At 35.5% G+C, this 19,057-nt stretch overlaps 1 protein-coding gene across 15 annotated transcripts in view; it reads right to left on the bottom strand.

Moving 5' to 3' along the window:
* LOC100650524 (protein unc-13 homolog B) overlaps nt 1-19,057 on the bottom strand; it is a 377,008-nt gene that overhangs the window by 58,413 nt on the left and 299,538 nt on the right. For 14 of the 15 annotated variants that reach the window (XR_007224241.1, XM_048406368.1, XM_048406369.1 and 11 more), the window contains 2 exons: nt 13,363-13,582; nt 2,962-3,082 (listed from right to left, as the gene is read on the bottom strand). Coding sequence is in view for 14 of the 15 variants with exons in the window: in XM_048406368.1 (XP_048262325.1) it covers nt 2,962-3,082; nt 13,363-13,582 (341 nt within the window). In the remaining variant the exon portion in view is untranslated. The remainder of the gene's footprint in view (nt 1-2,961; nt 3,083-13,362; nt 13,583-19,057) is intronic. The other variant, XM_048406363.1, reaches the window with a different exon arrangement.

Raw genomic sequence — 19,057 nt, 5'->3', positions numbered from 1 at the left:
ATTAGATCTCTTCGAGAAGTTATCGAGATTGTTATCAGATTTTTGAAAATATCTCAAAATCTACCACGCTATCGATGATTATTTCTCACACGGTTTTCGATAAAACGCTTTCTACATTTAAGTGGATTCCACGTACATTGCGATATAACGATTAGCTCGGCGACCTCGAAGACTCGACGTGATCGCGACACCGCTACAAATTTTACAGCTTTACAATCGCAAGTTTGATCTTGATCAATCGATCGAACCTTCGTCGAATCTGCATCGTCTCGTTGACATTTTTGAGGAACTTTGACAGAGAAAATGGACCAACGCTCTTTCATTCAGGAAACACCTATCTATTTTTCTGTCACCGAGCAAACGTCGCTATAATTTCGCGTCGATATCGAGTTCAATATAAATTGCAGACTTGGAAATGTAATATTATATTGTGTATTTCATTTTCAAATCGCGACAGATCAGCAATAATTGATTCGATTGGTTCTAAAGGTTATAAGTAGTAATTAATTCTTGGAATTTAATTTTTACCGCTCACTTTTCCTGCTGTTTGTTCAAAGTCTCGATTACACAATCAAGAAACATCCAGATTCGATTCCTAAATCCTATCACAAAATTATTCGTATCATATAAAACAAATTTTTGTTTGCAACAAATCTTAATCCCTAGCACTCTTAGCTTGTTAGTTGACTCATTTCTTAACAAGAAATTTCTACAATTACGAAATTAAAACCGAAGAAAGATACTATTGAGATATGTATAGTTTTATGTGCTAGACTAAGTCAGCTGCGTAGTAGTGATACTTGTATGTGAATATCAGTGTGTGGAAGTATGTGCGTGCGTGGCGTCTCGAAAAGAAAGGAATGAAAACTGTTCAATTAACAGTCTGGTATGGAAGAAAGTTCTGAGACGCGTGCAGGTGCGTATCGATGAATATCTTTGAAATCGTTTATCAAATAAATATATAACCGTTCTAATATAAATTCTAAGCGTAAATTTAGCGTTCCTATACCATTATTTCGGCTATTAAGATCCGAAATTCTCAACGGATACAAATCGATGACGTTAGTTCTAATCCTTTTACATATAAATATAACGTAGTCTATTTTTATTAGAAATGCAATGACACGTAAACAGATGGAAGATGTGAAACCTTAAAATTCGAACGAGTCAACTCGTGTTTCCTGGTTAACGGGTTAATGGCGAAATTGCTGTCCATTTTTGTCGCTCTCACGGAAGACTAATTGTAATTTAGCCAATTGTTACACGTGTCTCGAGCCTAGTCGCATTCTCCAACTCGACAAGTACAATTCTCCTCGCTGGTAAGCATATCGTACAAGAGAACAAAAGCGTATTAGGCTCGCTGGCAGTTTTTCAGCTGGAAAATGCGAAAGTGGGCTATACATATTTTGAATTCCGTGTTCTCGTGGACAGATCCAACCGGACGATTCCGTAAAAAAGAATAATGCGACGTGGCATGTTGCGTGAGGTTGTTGGGAAAACGGAAAAGATCGTAGTCGGTTTCAGAGCTCTTTATTGTGCAACGGACGGCCAACCTAAATTTACCTATTTCACTGTCCCTGCACATTCTGAATGCCGCTATTTGCGCACGCAAATTTGCGGTCCTACGATAACTGGACTCAGCGCGGCTAACCCATGCAAATGCAAAAACTTCTCGAGCTCGTTTTGCAACGCGAGTCGAAACTTCGCACCCGGTGGCTCTGCTCGTTGGCGTGTAATACGAATTTCATTCTGCTTCTGTCTTTTCAGAAATGGAATAATACGCGCTTAAACGTAACAGGCTCCCTTTCACCAGTTTTTGAAATAGTTTACGCGAAAGTATTTCAATTTGTGAAAATTATAATTGTATACTGTTCCTTTTTAATATACATAGTTTATAATTTCGTTGATGATTATTCAACGGATGAAACAGAAATGAAAATTTATATCCTTTGTGTTTTATCACTGTAGAATTGTTTTAATAAGTGAATTATTAAAAGCTTTTGCGATGGTAATATTCGTAAGAGTGCTTCTTCTTTGAAGTTAGCGATCATTTAATTAATTATTTCTTATGGAAAGGTCAATATTTTTATACTTTCTGGTTTATCATTATAGAATTATTTTAATTGATTCATTAAATTTTTTTACGATTAAAATCGTACGATATTTTGTATAATAATATCTAGTATAATATATATATAATAATATGTATATAATATCGTATACTATTACTATTAGACGATTCATTTACAAGTTATTGTACGTGCGTAATGTTCAAATAGAGAAAAGCCAGGGAACGATTTAAGATATAAAATACTAATTTATACATGTATCCTATACATTCTATGTTCATGTATTTCTATGAAAAATTCAGTCTTACAAAAATTGTAATACTTCGGTCAATTCCTTAATCATAGACATGTTTCGCGTTATTTAAAGTACCTTAAAACAAACGATCACGCGCATAATCTTAAATGTAAAATTATTGTTATTATTGTAATTACGTAGAATTAAATATTCTGAATTATTCTCGACAGTATATACGATAATACAAATCTTGATACTGATCAAATACTATTGTACTATATAATCACCTTTGTCCACGAGTTTTGATTAAACGATTGTCATTGTCATTCAACTTCCTTAAACTTTCTCAAAGAATTGCAATTTTCGAATAAATATTTGGAATTCGAAGGCACGTATACAGCAGTGATTATTTTATTTAGATTTTCTTCTACCGAAAGAACGGCAGAATACTTTGAGTTCAATGAGTTTAACTAATAATTTCTTATACTGACAGGCAATGGCGACGGATCATAGATCCAGCTAAGTGGATCGCAATCGATCGACTGTTTCTTCCCTGAAAGTTGTTTGTTGCCACTGACGGGATTTTCCGTCGAGTCGATTATGCTGCGACAAAAGAAAATCGGGAAGAAGAGAAAAGATATGCTAAGAAGGACTCACCGGATCAGCTCGAAGATCTCTGGCTTTTCTCGTTCCCTCTGCTGCATTCTCTCCTTCATGGCTGTGATGATGCTGTTCGCCTTATCCTCGGCACCATGCTTCGAACTCTTCTCGGCCGCTCCTGGGAAAATGAAAAAGGCAAACGATGAAGATCTTACTTCGACAGCGTAACGTTGTTTAGCCGGTTTTAAGGACGATCACGTCTATGTTCTTAGCGAGAACATAGAATATTTTGTACAAGGCTTATTTTCCGACAAATACGCTACGCTTTATGTGCTGTTCCTGTATCAACTGTATAGAGTAGTAAGAAAATAGAAAGTGTTCAAAGTTTAGACTCAAAGTAGATTACATATTTATGTATTTACATAGCATCTAAAAGTGAATAATACAGAATATGGATGAATTATGTCAGATAATAGTGAGGTGGATTATTATACATGTTGGTTGGTTTATTAAACAGACGAGTGATAAAATTGTAATAGTCAGTGTATATTAAAATCACTTTAAGTACAAGTTCAGATCTCAGTGAAACGTTTACAACACGAAAGAATAGACTCGTTCGTAGTTTATTATTGGATAATTCTGTGAGTAATACTGTATAAATTAATACTGTACTAAATTAAACGAACAGCTGCAAAAGGAGCTGTTTTTTCTTCCATCATCATTCGAAATCTACAGTAGCGATTCGTGCCTTTTCATTTTTAAAAAATTGTAACTTAACTGTTTAAGAAATTAATAAATAGCGTATTTTGTCTCATTGTTTGCCATTTGTTTACCATTATTATGCTAAATTTTCTATTCTTCTTCCATAAGACTCCTGCCGCGACGAGTTCCACAGTTTTCCACATGAAAACTGCATTAATTATGGAATGACCTAATATTTTATGGAAGCTTCCCTTAGTTAAGGGATTTGCCAGTTTCATAGACGTGAATCTAATTAAATCAGATTGTGAACAAAATAGTGTACGGATTACGCAATTATTTTTCATTTTTTTAGCTGATCTAGAAGGATATATTCCTTTATACAACATGACTGTACTAGCAGGACGTATTAACGTAATCTGCTTTAATCAGCTGCTGTAGGTCAGTAACTAATCCAGCATAAACACGCTGTTGCGATACATAATAGGGATTAGAGCGACGTTAAAAATAAGACACACACATTCTGTGCTTTATTAAATTCCTAACTAAGTTCTAATGAATAAATAGTACGTGTGCATATAGAAGATTTGATAATATACAGATTTACGGTTCGCAAATTAATATTACCATTTTCTTCCTTTCTCCTTTCTTCTTCCTTCTTTACGTTTATTTATTACGTATTATATTTATATACGGTTAATATATTTTAAATTCATTATTTTCATTATATTTTAACAAGTCAGTTTGTGACTATTATTTTCATAATTGAATAAATCATTAACTTTCTTCAATAATTTCAGTAATTTTATTTCGATACTACTATCCCCATAATTCAGTTCGTTATAATTAGACTGCATATGTTTATAAAGATTTATATTTTTATGAAGATAAAGTGGCTCGCAAAAGCATCTAAGCACTTCCCGAAGCTTCTTTCGAACGAATTTTATGTTATATGGAACACTCTGAAATCTATCATGCTTATAAGTGAAAACCAATCCGACGATATATGTACATAGAAATTACAAGGTATTTGTCGCAAGCATATACTTCGTGAAGCTTTTAACAAGCCACAAGGTTTTCTGGCACCATCTTCAGCATTAATTACTTGTATGTTTCAGACTTGCTAGTTGATGAGTTGAAATACAGTCAAGAGACTTGAGAGTCACATACTAAATTTTTAGAAAGAGTATGTTTCCAATAAATGTTTTGTGACTTCTATAGGCATTCTGAGATTTGTTTCAGATTTTACTCATATAGTCACGGACGGACGGTTTTCGCTATAGCGTTCATGAAAATTTGAAAAGTCTCGTATGACACACATGACACGTTCATAAGAATTTCCTAAGTATTAGGTTGTCCGGAAAGTGTCCGGAAAATAGATCGTACGTAATTTGACAAAATAATGTAGTATCGTGGAAATTTTTTCCTGATACTACTTATAATTTGCAATTTATTTACAATAAATTAGTTATACAGATATTAATTAGACAGAAAACGATGATTGTTTAATTTGGAACTAAATGTAACAGTCTTACTCTAATTCGACTACTCTCGCAACTGAACAACGCCAACAACTCAATCTCTCAGCTACGTTAGTAACTCACGCAACTCGACAACGCTAACCACTCAATCTCTCAACAAAGCTAACAACTCTAATCTTCGACTCCTCGATTAACTCTGACCTCTCGACTCACTCTCGCTTCTCGATCAACCGTCCAACGCTTCTCGACCAACAACAACTTTTTAAATTCAAATCGTCCCCCTCCATTAGCTTTATTTTTTCCTCTCTCTAATCCCGTCCTGTTAACGCTCTGCAAGAACTAGGTAACTTTAGTCACATAGGCTTTTTCCCTATGTACACTAACAACCGAAGGACAGACGACATTATTTTGATCGATCTCTAATCAGGCTTTTCCTTACGATACTACAATAATATAAAACAAAAAACGTTGTGCGTTTATTATTTCCTCATAAAACGAAAGAAACTTTTCCCACAACTTAATATATCTTGATACAACGCGTTTGCGATACATCAACACGGCGCTGCGTGATCAGCAATTTATTAAGTCTATCATTAAACTTAATAAATTACGGGGACAATAATTATTGCCGTGAATAGCGACCATACTTTCCAAAAGCAAGTTTCGCGATTTCAATGGCGACTCCGCAACTTTTCTTCGTAACTTTATCTCAACGATTTCTTTTCGAGCAGTTTCCGTGGTCTCGGTTTCGGAGGACGCACACTTCAAGCTTTTCCGCGAGATACGCGTGAAAACGCAACCGTCGCGTCTTTCGTCGAGCGGAACATTCGAGCTTTAATTTTCCGGTGTAAGCTTCATCCTAAGCTCGTTTTATGCACGAGTCTGGGTTCTTGCGCGAGCAACATCACCGCGGCTTAACCAGACCGGAAATTACACGTTCTGATCGTCCAGATGTAGATTACGTAGCAAACTTCAGGCGAACGTTGGCGAAAAATCGAAGTTTCTGGCAACTAAATGTAGAAATCGAGAGAAAAATTGGAAATGTTCAACCACGCGTCTATTTACAAACAGCATTGTAGAAAGAATCGTCCCCTATGGCGAGGATTTTTTGATATTGACGTAAAGCATTGAACAAAATAAAGCAACAAATTACTCGTAAACTCTGTCTGTTATTAAAAATAGTTTCAGATATATTGGGTCGTCCGAAAAGTTTCTTTCGTTTTATAAGGAAATAATGGATGCGCTACATTTTCCGTTTTATATTATTTTATCGAATTACGTATGATCCATTTTGTTCTATCAAAATAAAGATCACAGCGTTCGACAGATTAGGTTTCATATTTGTATAAAGATAAATCGTTGTAAAAGACGTGTCTGTAAAAGAAAGACACTTTTCGGACAACTTAATTGTATGTGAGTTATTTACTTGTTATTGATGCACGACGGTTTCCTTGATTTTTTAAAACTGAATTTGTAATATTTCATTCTGTCTCTGAACGTTTGAACACGACTCTATTTTTGCTATGGAATATATCTCAATAATTACGGAGGTGATCTTCAAATAATTTTGCGACAGTTTAAATCAATAATTTAATTTATCCCGAATATTAGTACATATTTCTTTATGTTTAAGCAATTAATAGTTCAAATACGAATACGACAAAAGAGTACGTAGAATTGCAGCTGCGAAATCATTATCAGTTTTCGCAGCTGTATTTTTCATGTGCAAACACGGTGGATATCTATAGCAAGTCTTGTAACAGGCGAATCGTATGAATATATTAGATAAAATTTTAATTAAAATTTTTAATTTTCATGCACGACCTCGTCACCCGGTTAACAGCTTAGGCCATGGTCAATTTGAACTTTGGCACCATAATTAATTGTCTGATACTTAAATATTCTGCGCGTAAGACGATGAGTTATCGATAGATAAATAAAAGTGTTTGATTAATAATTTTTCGAAATTCATGCAGTCCAAATTCGCCTAAATCTCTGGTGAAAATTTATCTTCATAAAGATACATCGACTAGTTCATCTTTTATAATTCTACTGCTATTTTAAGATTTGCGTTCCTTGGCTTCACTTTCATTTCAACGAACAAATAGACTCTATGATATTCTTGGAAAATCTTTATGTTTAATATTGAAACGGTAAATCGGTAATTTTTTAGCGGCAAATATTTTTCTCAAACTTTTTAAAAATAGAAAATGAACGAAAAGATACAGAGGAGTTGACCTTAAAATACAACCGTTCGTTAGTTTCGCAAATGAGAAAACGTTCAATTATTGCAAGTAATACTTACATTTGATTATTCTATCGTCAATAAAATAATATGTTAAACTACTGTCTATAAATAACTAAATCAATTAAATAAAACGAAGCTGAACGAATATTTAGAAATATTGAGCAAGTAATACGTAATAATATGTAATCCTATTCTAAGGTTAATATTTTAATAATAATTTAACAACTCTATAATAATATAATATACACGTCTCTGTTCCACTTGTTTACACTTTATCAATTACGACGAATCATTCTACGCCTATATCAAACGGCCAAAGGTTTCTCCAACTTCATCAGCAATTCTTCTCTGGTCTCTAACGGAACGAAGATAATTCCGATTCGAAGCGACGTTTGACATTCTAATCAAAATTCCGATACTCGTTAAAGAAACGAGCTTCAATCCCAAAATCTATCGTTTCCTGGGGAAATGGAATCCAATCTTTTCAGTAGCCGCAACATGCACCGCGTTACCTTCCGATCGAAGTTCATGGCGATCGCAATATATTTCGCCCACTGTGTCCGATTGCACGACTTCCAACCACTATTTTCTCGTGTATCCGTGCAACGCGTTTCTCTGTTCGGTACGTTTCAATTGAGGCTGGGCAAGTAGCCCAGAGCCTAGCCATACCATACTGTTGGTTAAAATCGTTGTCTTTGGTGCTTGAAAACGTGCTGTATGTGGCGAACCAGGTCATTTACGGTAGCACGATTTCCAACGAGCAAAGAGAGAAATATCGATGCACCTGTTACGATCCGATCACAAGCAGCCACGGACCGAGGAAAATTAATACGTCGGGAAAGTAATATTATCGTTGTTTACCAAATACGAATAATGTTCGATGTTGGTATAAAATGCGATGAAACTTTAAAAATATACTATAAGAATTTGTTGTACCTAATTGTCAAATCAACCGCTATAGAATATTTAATATATTTATCAATCAGATATATATCATGCCCATTTTTAAATATTTCTCTAAATTTACGAGATTTCTAATCATCTGGAATAATATCATTTTTGTGATGTTTCGCCAAAATGAAATTTCATTACACGATAACGAATAGATTAATATATTGATATATATATGTCGGGTTCTCATTATGATTAGGGTTAGGGGCGTGTAACGAATCTTCATTTGGATTAGACATTCTTGTTATGCAATAGAGAAGATATTTACTAGTACAAATATGATCATTACAGAATTTGACAAGTAACCGTGGTAAATAATTAGATGCTCAAGATGCATCGACATCTGGTAATCATCTTGCCCGAAGAATAGGGTCTGTGTAGTAGGGTAGGCGAGCCACGAGACAGAAACCATTTTTTTTTTATTTATTTCTTAAAATTCACAATTTGTCCAATTTGGACATTAGGTCGAATTTTTTTAGCAGTTATATTAACATGTGGGTGGCTACCCCCAGCGGGGTACCATCCTCGCGTTTGCTAGGTTATATCCTTCGTGAGGTCTGCTGGGTGCTTCCTTTTTAGCCTTCTGCCCATGTTTAAGGTGTTGAACGTTTGAGAAACCATTGGAATGTTTACTGTCGAGTGCCGCTACGACTATTTCTTTTTAAGGAGAGCTATACAATTACTCTATACCTCTATTAGGTAAAAACGTTCATCCCGTGACCGCGGCTATGTTTAGCGACTAGTTATCACTTCGAGCCTAAGCTCATTATAACAAACCTCGGACAATTATAATCGGGTTAAATCATAAAGACTAAAGTATTGGGGATTTTCCCAAGAATTCCAAAGGGAAGGCCCCGGTATCCTTTCATCTTCGACATATATATTGGTATTTGTAGTCATAGAAGACAAAAATCTAGTAACCACACTATTTGGTTGATCGAATAAACACCTGCTATGATGTGTATCTTGTTCGGGGAATTTTCCGTAGTTAGAAAAATCTCCAACCCTAGCTAATTATTAAATAGATTGTAAGATTGACGAGTGTAAATATGGAAAAATGTACGAGGATGTGCGTGAATGCAAAATATAAAATATCCAAAGTAATGTACATATCGTTACATTTAGAAAATAAAGCATATTTCCATTCGAATTTTGTTTCATCAGCTGTACGAGTAAAAATATAAATTTACATAAACATTTGCAGGATGTATCCTCGTTTCGTTTGTATTCAGTGCACCAAGAGTAACTGCTGACGCTTTTAATATGTACAAATTATCCGAAAAAAGGTCCGAATGAAATGTTGCTGCAGGTCAAAACAAATAATGAAATATAAATAATCACGATGACAAAGAAATACCTCATAAAGAACAGTATATTTTTTCTAGAATATCTCGGTGGTACTGTACGTTATTAATGTATGTATACTAACTATATCGTAGCAGAATAAATCAACAAACAAAGAGGGTTTATTTCCGAAGAAGCTGCAGGATTATATTCTCATTATATCCATCTGTCTCATCTGCTTTACGAAGCTGCGTGTGTGTTTCAGGATTCCGAGTAAACAATTGATTACGCGTTCCACGCTCGTAATTGATATTCATTGATCTAGTCGCTACTCGACTGCATTCGAACGCATTATTAATTCAACGTCCGACGAATGGATTTAACTGAAATAAAAACTCTTCGTGTACTCGAGATCCGATTGTGCGTGTGTCGATAAATCCCCGCAGCGCGTTCGTCGTATAATCTACCGATGTGAAAAACGGCCAAACTTTTCGCCTGGCGAGAGTTATTAGCGTTTTCATCAACACGCGCCAAAGCGTTGGTCGATTTAATTCTCAACCATCGACGATCGAATGAATAAGCGTCGCGTAACAAACGTCCAGTCATTTTCAACTCCCGATGACTCTCTCATACTTCACGCGATTAATTTGAAACGCTTTGAAATGTTCCGCTTTGGGAACTATTTTTTACGATTGAACTGCTCTTGCCAGATAGCCGATTAATTCTACTTCGCTAGGTAGGTCAATCGTAAAGTACTAGATATCGAGTCGAGTGAAATATTTATTTCGCAACTTTGTCGATCCGTATCCATAGAATATCGCGTTAACACCGTGAATACACAGAGATATGCAGATTACTCGACGCACAGTTTTCCTTATAAATTCGCAAATGGGAAATTTCGCGCTTCCCGATTGTGTTAACAGCCAGAGTCAGTGAAAATGCTGATTCGCTCATTATATACGCTTCATTTGTATTCTATTTATTATTTGCAACGTTTTACTCTTATAAATAGACCGTGAATGTTTTTGGAGAATTCATATTTTCAACGGAGAAATCTAAATACGAAGTTGGTTCAGATATTTTTTAAATATATTGCAACGAGTACTTTACTCTGGGTATTTTGTATATTATTGCATGTTGGGAAGCACACGAGCAATTTAAATGTACACATTTTGGAATATTACATTTCCTGTAAATACATACGTAAACGTTCATTGCGTTCTTATAAATTTATATCCTTAAGAATGTTGTTAATATTGCATTCTGCCTGATTTAGAAATTACAGATATATCTAACACGTATAATATAAATAATATAACGTTCACTACTATCCGCGATTTTAGATATCGTTTCGTCACAGCAAACCGAAAATTTCGCGCTGGCTGCAAGATTTATTTTAAAGTTCCTTCCGCTTTTTGCGGCCGCGTTCTACGCGGCAGATATTAGAACTGCTCGTTAATTATATCTCTGCTTCGCTTCTGGTAATTAAATTTGGAGAAATGCGATGTAATTTCATCGCGTCTGAACGTAGTCGCGAGCCAAGTTAATGTCGCGATAGTTTTGTTTCGTATGCAGATCGTGCGACCTCGAGATTGCAAGAGAAGCGAAAATTCGCGCAATTGCAATTTATTCTATCGTTTCGCGTCTAATTCGAGTTAATGGCGTTTTGTATTATGCATCGAACAGATTCATTCTATCGATCATCCAGTATTCGGACAATTCGGTAAATAGAATTGGATGAGTGCTTTTATTGAAATTTTTGGACCTATCATAACTCAATTATAGTCCAGAATTAGCAAATCTATGAATATTTGAATATATGTATTATTATATGACGTGTTTCTCGTGTTTAAAGATGGGAAAAATGTAAATACAATTTTGTTGATTTTCCAAATTTTATAATACCTGATGGCTGAAAACAAGTAGTTTGTCATTGATAGATACGAAGATGTAAGGCTTTGCAGGTAAGTGATAAATCCATAATTAATGTCATTAACATTATACACAAAATAGGCATTAAAATATTCGATACAAGATTTTACAAGAAAGGAGTTTACTAGCAAAGAGACTGGTTTGAAAAGTTACTTATGTCAAGAAATGTATATAAAGTAGATTTTAAAGGTGTCTAAATTTTAATTTCGTACATTTAAATATCAAAAATAAATCCTATTATAGTTTCCTCGCTAACGAAACGAGGCGTTAGCTCGCGTATTGATAAACCTATGACTTTTAAATACGTTTGAAAATCAGAAACTCAATGAAATATGAATTATTAGGTTGTCCAAAAAGTTTCTTTCGTTTTATAAGGAAATAATAGACGCACAATGTTTTTTGTTTTATATTAGTTTATTGAATTATGCACGAACGTAATAATAGAAATAGAACGAAATGGATCATACCTAATTCAATAAAATTATATAAAACAGAAATTGCTGTTCATCTATTATCATCTTATGAAACAAAAGAAACTTTTCGGACAACCTAATATCTCCGAAAATGTTCTACGATAAGTCGTTGTCGTTATACTGATTTCTTTCGTTCTTACCTTAGTTTTATTCTTCAATATTTAGTTGGATTTAATAAAAATACTTGAGTATTTTCTATTGTAAAAATTGTTTTGTTAATCCGTAAGGATTGGTATTCGATATTATAAATAAACGTCCTACCTAACTTTTCCGTTTTCGATGATTGAATTTGACTGCGTTTCGTTTGAAGCTCAGCAGAAGATCAGAGGTATTCCAGCTCAATTTACTTCAGCATCTTACAAATGCGATTCGCGAAGTGCCAACTATTCTAATTATTCTGACCAATAGAATGCAGCCTAATTTAATTACAATTTGTCAAACTACCGATTCACATAATTCTAGGCAATATCTTTATTCATATCAGATTAATATATCGAGTTAATATCAAAATTTATTATTATTATTCTTAATTTTGTTCCTAAATACAGTTTATATCGTAAAGACAGCAAAGCAATTCCGTTTCCTCGAATTAGCGATTAATTTGTTAAATCTTAATCATAAAAATCATTGAATAATCTGTGCAAACCGAAGCATGGCTTCCAAAATTCTTCATATTATAATATCAGTTATTTACATTTTATCATATACTATTATATTTACTATTTGTATATTAATAATTTGATATTATAATTGGAAAATGAAAACATATACGACCTGGATGTCCATAATTCCCCTCAAAATTACCATTAAACAAATTGGAAACAATTAATTTTTAACTAATTATTAAAATTAACGATTCCGCTGAAATTGCTCAACTTCGTCACTCAATTCCCGATGAAGTTAGTTATGTCGTGACTAATTAGCTAGCAATTAATAACGGAATCATAACACAGTTTACGAACTTCGATCTAATAGCGAATAATGCCAAACACGCAGGTATCAAAAACGTCGATAATGCTCTACAAAGATAGCGATATCAAATTGCCGGCAAAATTCAGCAGTGTAGAAATAGAGATAATTTTGATAATTGCCTGTTACCAAGTTATAATAATTTCAAATTTCTAATTAGCCCATAAGCGATGGACCCAAAATGGGGTGTATAAAATCCTAACAATTGCTATTTTAATCCCAAACGATTTGTGAGATTACCGTTGTGAAACGTAGTTCAATTAACCGTATAACTTAACAACTATACAGCAATGTGTATAACTCACAATATTATCTTTTGTAAATTTTTATATTCTTCCGTCTACATAGTAAACCGACCAGCATATATTACATGTCAAATCGCAGGTTGATTTTAAAGGCAAAATTGACAATGTTTACTTACTTTGCAAGCAGTCGGCGTTTAGCAGGTCCTTGCACTTTTCGTGGCACTTGACACCGCATTCGGTACACCGCACCCCCTGTCGTGCGATACCCCAGAGGAGACCCTCGCACTCGTAGCAATAGGTCGGCGATGTGGCCGTCCAGGTGACGAATTTGTGCGGCGTCGTCGAAGAGATCGGGTAGATCATCGCTTGCAGCGTTTTCTTGTACACGTGCATCTTCTGCGGATGCAGCAGTGTTGCACAATCAAGTTAGAAATCAGCGTATCGAAAGTTCGTGGCAAGAGGTGTATTGGACAGTCTGTATTTGCAGGGATCATTCCAACGACTCCGACTCTGCTACTCGTTAACCGAATCGATAGTTCCTTCTGAGGTAACGAGGAACGTTTAACGTTTATTGAACTGTTTGGGCGAACATTCTTACGAGATACGAACAAGCTTTTATTATTTTTTTCTTTCAACATTGGTATCGAATCAAGCACGGTTAGCTCCTATTTGGAAAAAAATGTTTGTAGAATTTTAATCATTTTTGTGAAAGTTATAGAAGTTTAATATGGAAGATTTACATGGACGTTACGATTATTTTTTGTTAGAATTGTCTTCCTTGGAAATTTTCTTTCTCAGAGAAATGGTAGCAAAGGTGAGTCTTTTTCCGAAAAGTTCTACCGGTTTCTCTGATCATGTGATGCTATTAAATTCTCATAGAGAGAAGAGGATGATGTTACTAAACATATATTTACTGCCATAAAAGATTTCGTTCTAATATTCTCTAATAATATTCCCTCTGAAAATACTATGTAATTTATAAATACACAGGACGATTTACGAAACACTACACGAAACCAATCAAACGCACAGAAACAGTTATACTTTTCACAGATTGCAAACCGAAGTTATTCTCATCTATTTGTTCATTTAACAGCTATTCATCTAATCGTTCCTCGTTCCTTCGTGAAAACCAAACCAACCGATTGCTCCGCTCGTTTGCAGTTCAAATTCTGGAGAAGCTTAAGGAATTCGTAACTATTCTATTCGTTCGAGCAGAGAGTCAAAGTGTTAGCATTCGCGTGTGACCAATCAACGAAGAGCGCAGACACGGTTACAAAACGATCGAAGAATCCAATCTTTCTTGCTTCCTCGTTCTGGAAATCACGAAACTGGAGAAGAGTCTTCAACGATCTCTACAAACTTCGAACCTTTCTGCAACCATTTGAAACCGTGTTTGTCTTCCTCTACTACCTCAATCATCCTATTGTTCCTATCGTTCCTATCGTCAACTCACCTCATGAAACTCTTGCTTTAGTCTCATGCAAGATCAAAGGTACTCACTTTCTATATGTGTACATGTCACGCTGTCATTCATACAAACGACACGCTAGCGCTCGTACATAATTACGCGCACAATCATAACGTGCCAGAGGGAGTTGGTGCCTGGCGAGACCTAATTACATACGCAATCCTGTGTACACAGATTAAACAAAGGACAGAGGCTGGAATCCCTGAAGGTTGCGGTGGTTGGGCTGTTTAATCAGGTATACGAGATTCGCAAGGATTTCCATTCAATATACAATGCCTACTTATGCACGGTATCACCGGTATAGTCCTTCCGAATCTCCTCTCTAACCAGGGGGCTAACGTTGCGTGGCGCAAGCCATTGATTGGGTTGGTTACTCTTTAAACTGTTGCACGCGTGTGTCTGCGCTTGACAACCGCTTACGCTGCCTGTGCAGATCACGTATATGTATTTATACATGTACCTATGTACGTATACCGTACACACATACACGGTAGGAATACGAAGAGAAGAGAAATAAGTTTGATTTACTTTTTCGAAATTTGTAAAGTTGTTTGTTCGTTCATTGAACTTTTTAGAACCGAATGTTTCTTGGGCTGTGAGAAAAATAGTAATCATAGACGTAATAGAAACACATACTTTCTAGTGTCTTCGTACAGTAGGCATAACGCGTTAAAATAAAAAATCTAACCGATTCTACTGCGAAGGTTGCTTGATCTAGCGAGAATATGCAAAACACGTATGTACATTCGTTTACGAAAGTTGATATGGTATAGTGCATTTACATTGGTAAATTCTATTGGCTTTGAAATTATGAAATTTATGTACACTGTTTTCAAAGTCTTCATGCAGTTTCTCCTATATATTAAGTTGCTTTGACATTATTTTATCAATCAATAGTAATATTAACAGCATATGGTATTTACAAGACGAACAAAGACGAAGCACCTCCACTTGAAAAGTACATAGAAAATTGTCTGCAAAATTAAATATCTCCCGATTCTGCTCTTGTTTCCAACAAACTTTTACCGATACAAACATCATCAACAGCTACCATACTTAACACTCGAGACTTGCGTAATTCTCTTCTCCTCAAAAATCTTTTCCTTCATTCGTGCTATTTTCAATTCCAAATCAAGATGAGTCATCGATTAAAGGATCGAAGCTCTGACACTGGTAAAGCATTGTGTTACAAAGAACGTGTGCTACGTCATCAAAGAGAATATATCATTCAGCAAAAAAAACTGAGTCTAGATTTTGTATTTTTCAATCTATTTTCATATTTGACGTACACAGGTAGCGCATTGGTTGCTGAAATCGGCGCAGTCGAGTTTATAAGAGGACGCTACAAGGAATCACGGGTTACTGTATCTATTTCTTTCGTGTCTCCGGAAGTAAACGGGCGCGAGGTGTCGTCGATTTGCGAGACCCCTTCGTCCCCGTTCTCCTCTTCTTCGACTTTTATCTTTCTCTCGTATCGACACTTGGAGAGGACCTCCTGTCGGATGATCGACGAATGGAACATTATTGGGACATTTTTCTTCAGAGAAAAACAATACTTTTCCTATCGATTCGATGAAGTATTCCTTGCATCGATTTGGTCGGCTTTTTTCAACAGCCTCGAAGACTTCGAGAGAAAGAGCGACAGACTGAGAAAGAGAAAGAGAGGGTGAGCACGTTTTCTAGATGTTGTACTATTGGAACGCTCTGCAAGGGATGTAAAAGCATCGATCCGCTAAAAAGCACTATAAGGGTAACGTCGTGAGTTCAGGATGTTCCCCGCTTTTCTACGCTCAATTGTTGCCTCGGATAGCGGACAATGTTGAACAGTTTTGAGCTTTCTACTCTCGTGTAAAATCTCGTGTCAAAACACGATAAGACACCTGCGGAATTTTCACGTAAAGACTTGCGTCGCTTGAATTTTAATGTTGAATTTATAACAGCAAACGTTTGATAATTGTAATATGTAATGCTTCTATGTCGAGAGAATGCTTTCATAAAAGCTTGAAGTTGGAATTATGATCGACGTATTATATCGTATACACTAAATATAAATGTCCCGTTTTTTAGAACGAAATACCATAAAAATGTCAAGCTTTGATTTTACGAATTATTTAAAATTTTCATTACAGAAACATAGTCTCACAATTTGCCATTGCGATTATTTCTAATGTAAAGTCTGCCTTTAGGAAATATCTTGAGGCTTTTATATTTCATCAAGCTTCCTTCAAGAAAGGAAATTAATCTACAAATATTTATAATTCTATATAAATTCGCACAGAAATTTCCGGCCGTTTCTCTGGCCTAGATTCGTTAATAGTAGGACATTGTTGAGAAATTGACAGCCGTGAGATTTCCACGCCGTTATGTCTTACGTTTTCTCACTAAACGTAGACTAGTCGATTCTGTTTGGCAACGTGACGAACACGGGGAACATCCGACACTCATGAGCAGGGATCGGAGTATCCTAACTCTATCCTAATTATACTCGGTTTACATGACCATTGTAGCATCTCATATCCGCGAGTAACCTACACGTGACCCATATACATACATACATCGCGATTGTACCGCACGTTTCGATCGCTACTGGCGCTCACGTTTGGCAATGCTCGCGACGAGTGTGTACAAATACAAATTATTATGCAGATATGCGTATTTGAAACGTTCACCCTAGCCGCTAAAGAGAGAAAGAGAGAGAAAGGAAGAAAGAAAGAAAGAAAGAAAGAAAGAAAGAAAGAAAGAAAGAAAGAAAGAAAGAGAGAGTGACAGAGAGAGAAAGAGCACGACTCGTCTAGGTTTGCTACGAACGTTGCTTTCCTCAGTATCACAGAACATGTTTTTCCAATGAGATAGAAAGAGACAGAAAAAAGAGATAGATATAGAGAAGATGAAGAAGAAGAAAAAGAAGCAAGGCAAAGAAAGAGACAGTGATAGAAGAAAGAGAAAGAATGAAAGAAAAAGAGACAGACAGGTTGGGTCACACTTACGTGAAAGAAAATAGCGCGGAAATGAGGATAAAATGCAGCACAGTTCATGTGAAAAGAAAACAAATTATCAGAGGTTATAGTTCAGCTGCACGGGCGAGCCATCGCTGGATAACGCTCGTGGATGTATGTATTTATCTTGATTATCTTAAATTTTACAATGACGCGTATCTTACTATCTAATATATCATTCTAACTAAACGTAATAGTGAATTTCTCGTGTTTTATCATCCCAGTGGAAACGCTGGATGTTTCCAATCGTCGCGCAGAATGAAATTGTCGCGCCTTGACGCCACGTCAATATGGCACGACTTTGAGCGAGCTGGATCCTTGGTTAATGCCAACTTGATCGCGTCGACGTCGGCGCTTCCCTCAACGCGAACCTTTCTTTTAAAATACCGTCGCCCGATAAAACGTCTCGCGAACTGCTACTTTTTTTTCCTTTATCTTTTTCCTGCTTTTTTTCTTCCTGCAATCGCTCGTCGAGATTGAAATGTCATTCTGCTTGAAATTAGTTTCTTGCTGTGACGTAGTTCGTTTAAACGATCAGACGTTTGATTATTTTTTAGACTGATGAAAATACGAAGGTGTTCCTTTTTTGCAGTAGATTGTGAAACCGACAGTAAAAGTGAATTTTTGTTCATGTCACAGCTTTCAAGGACTTTGATACGTGTATCGATAAATTTAATCGACCGAATAACACGCGTCTCTAATGAATTCTCTGTAAAAATTTTGTCTATTTTACTATGTTAACTTTGCTCGTTATCTATATCAAAATGATCGATAAAATAACGCGACGACGACGAGAAATGCCTCTTCAAAGTCTCATTGTCTTAAGTAATCAATTTTTCGTATCTTCAGTAGCCTGAATAATAGCAAAATTTGGACAGATTGATTCTTAATGCGTGGAAAATATCTTATCACTGTTGTTTAGTTGAGGTTGCAGAAAAAATACTTGTCTTCTGGTGAACATAAATCCAATATCAGCCAAGTTTCAGATGATAGAAACGGATCTCGTATACGTGTACGGTAAATATTAATAGTTTGCTTTTAAGGCGTACGAATTACGATCACCTTAAAGCTTTCCTTTCGAAATGAAGAAACTTGCCTGCTGGGCTGTTAGCGATAGGAATTTCAAAATAATTTGCAAGACTCGCGTGTTTCGGAAATTTCGTACTTCGATGCAAATTTTATAAAATACTTGATCTGGCTTATTGATCTTGAGAATTTTGGAATTTCTCAATTTCAATGCAAACAAAATTTCATCGATAATTTTACTTTTTAATTCGCCTTTGTCATTAACTATCTCTTCCTAATCTTTCGGAATATCTAATTTTCCAAAGATCTTCGAAGCTCTTTAATTCTAACGTAAGCTCAATTTCTTTTTACCTGAGAACCCATTATTCATTAATTTAT

The sequence above is a fragment of the Bombus terrestris genome, chromosome 6, assembly GCF_910591885.1.
Source record: "Bombus terrestris chromosome 6, iyBomTerr1.2, whole genome shotgun sequence".
In the NCBI taxonomy this organism is placed as follows: Eukaryota; Metazoa; Arthropoda; class Insecta; order Hymenoptera; family Apidae; genus Bombus; species Bombus terrestris.
The sequence above is the reverse complement of the archived record's forward strand: the minus strand, read 5'-3'. Positions and strand labels throughout refer to the sequence as shown.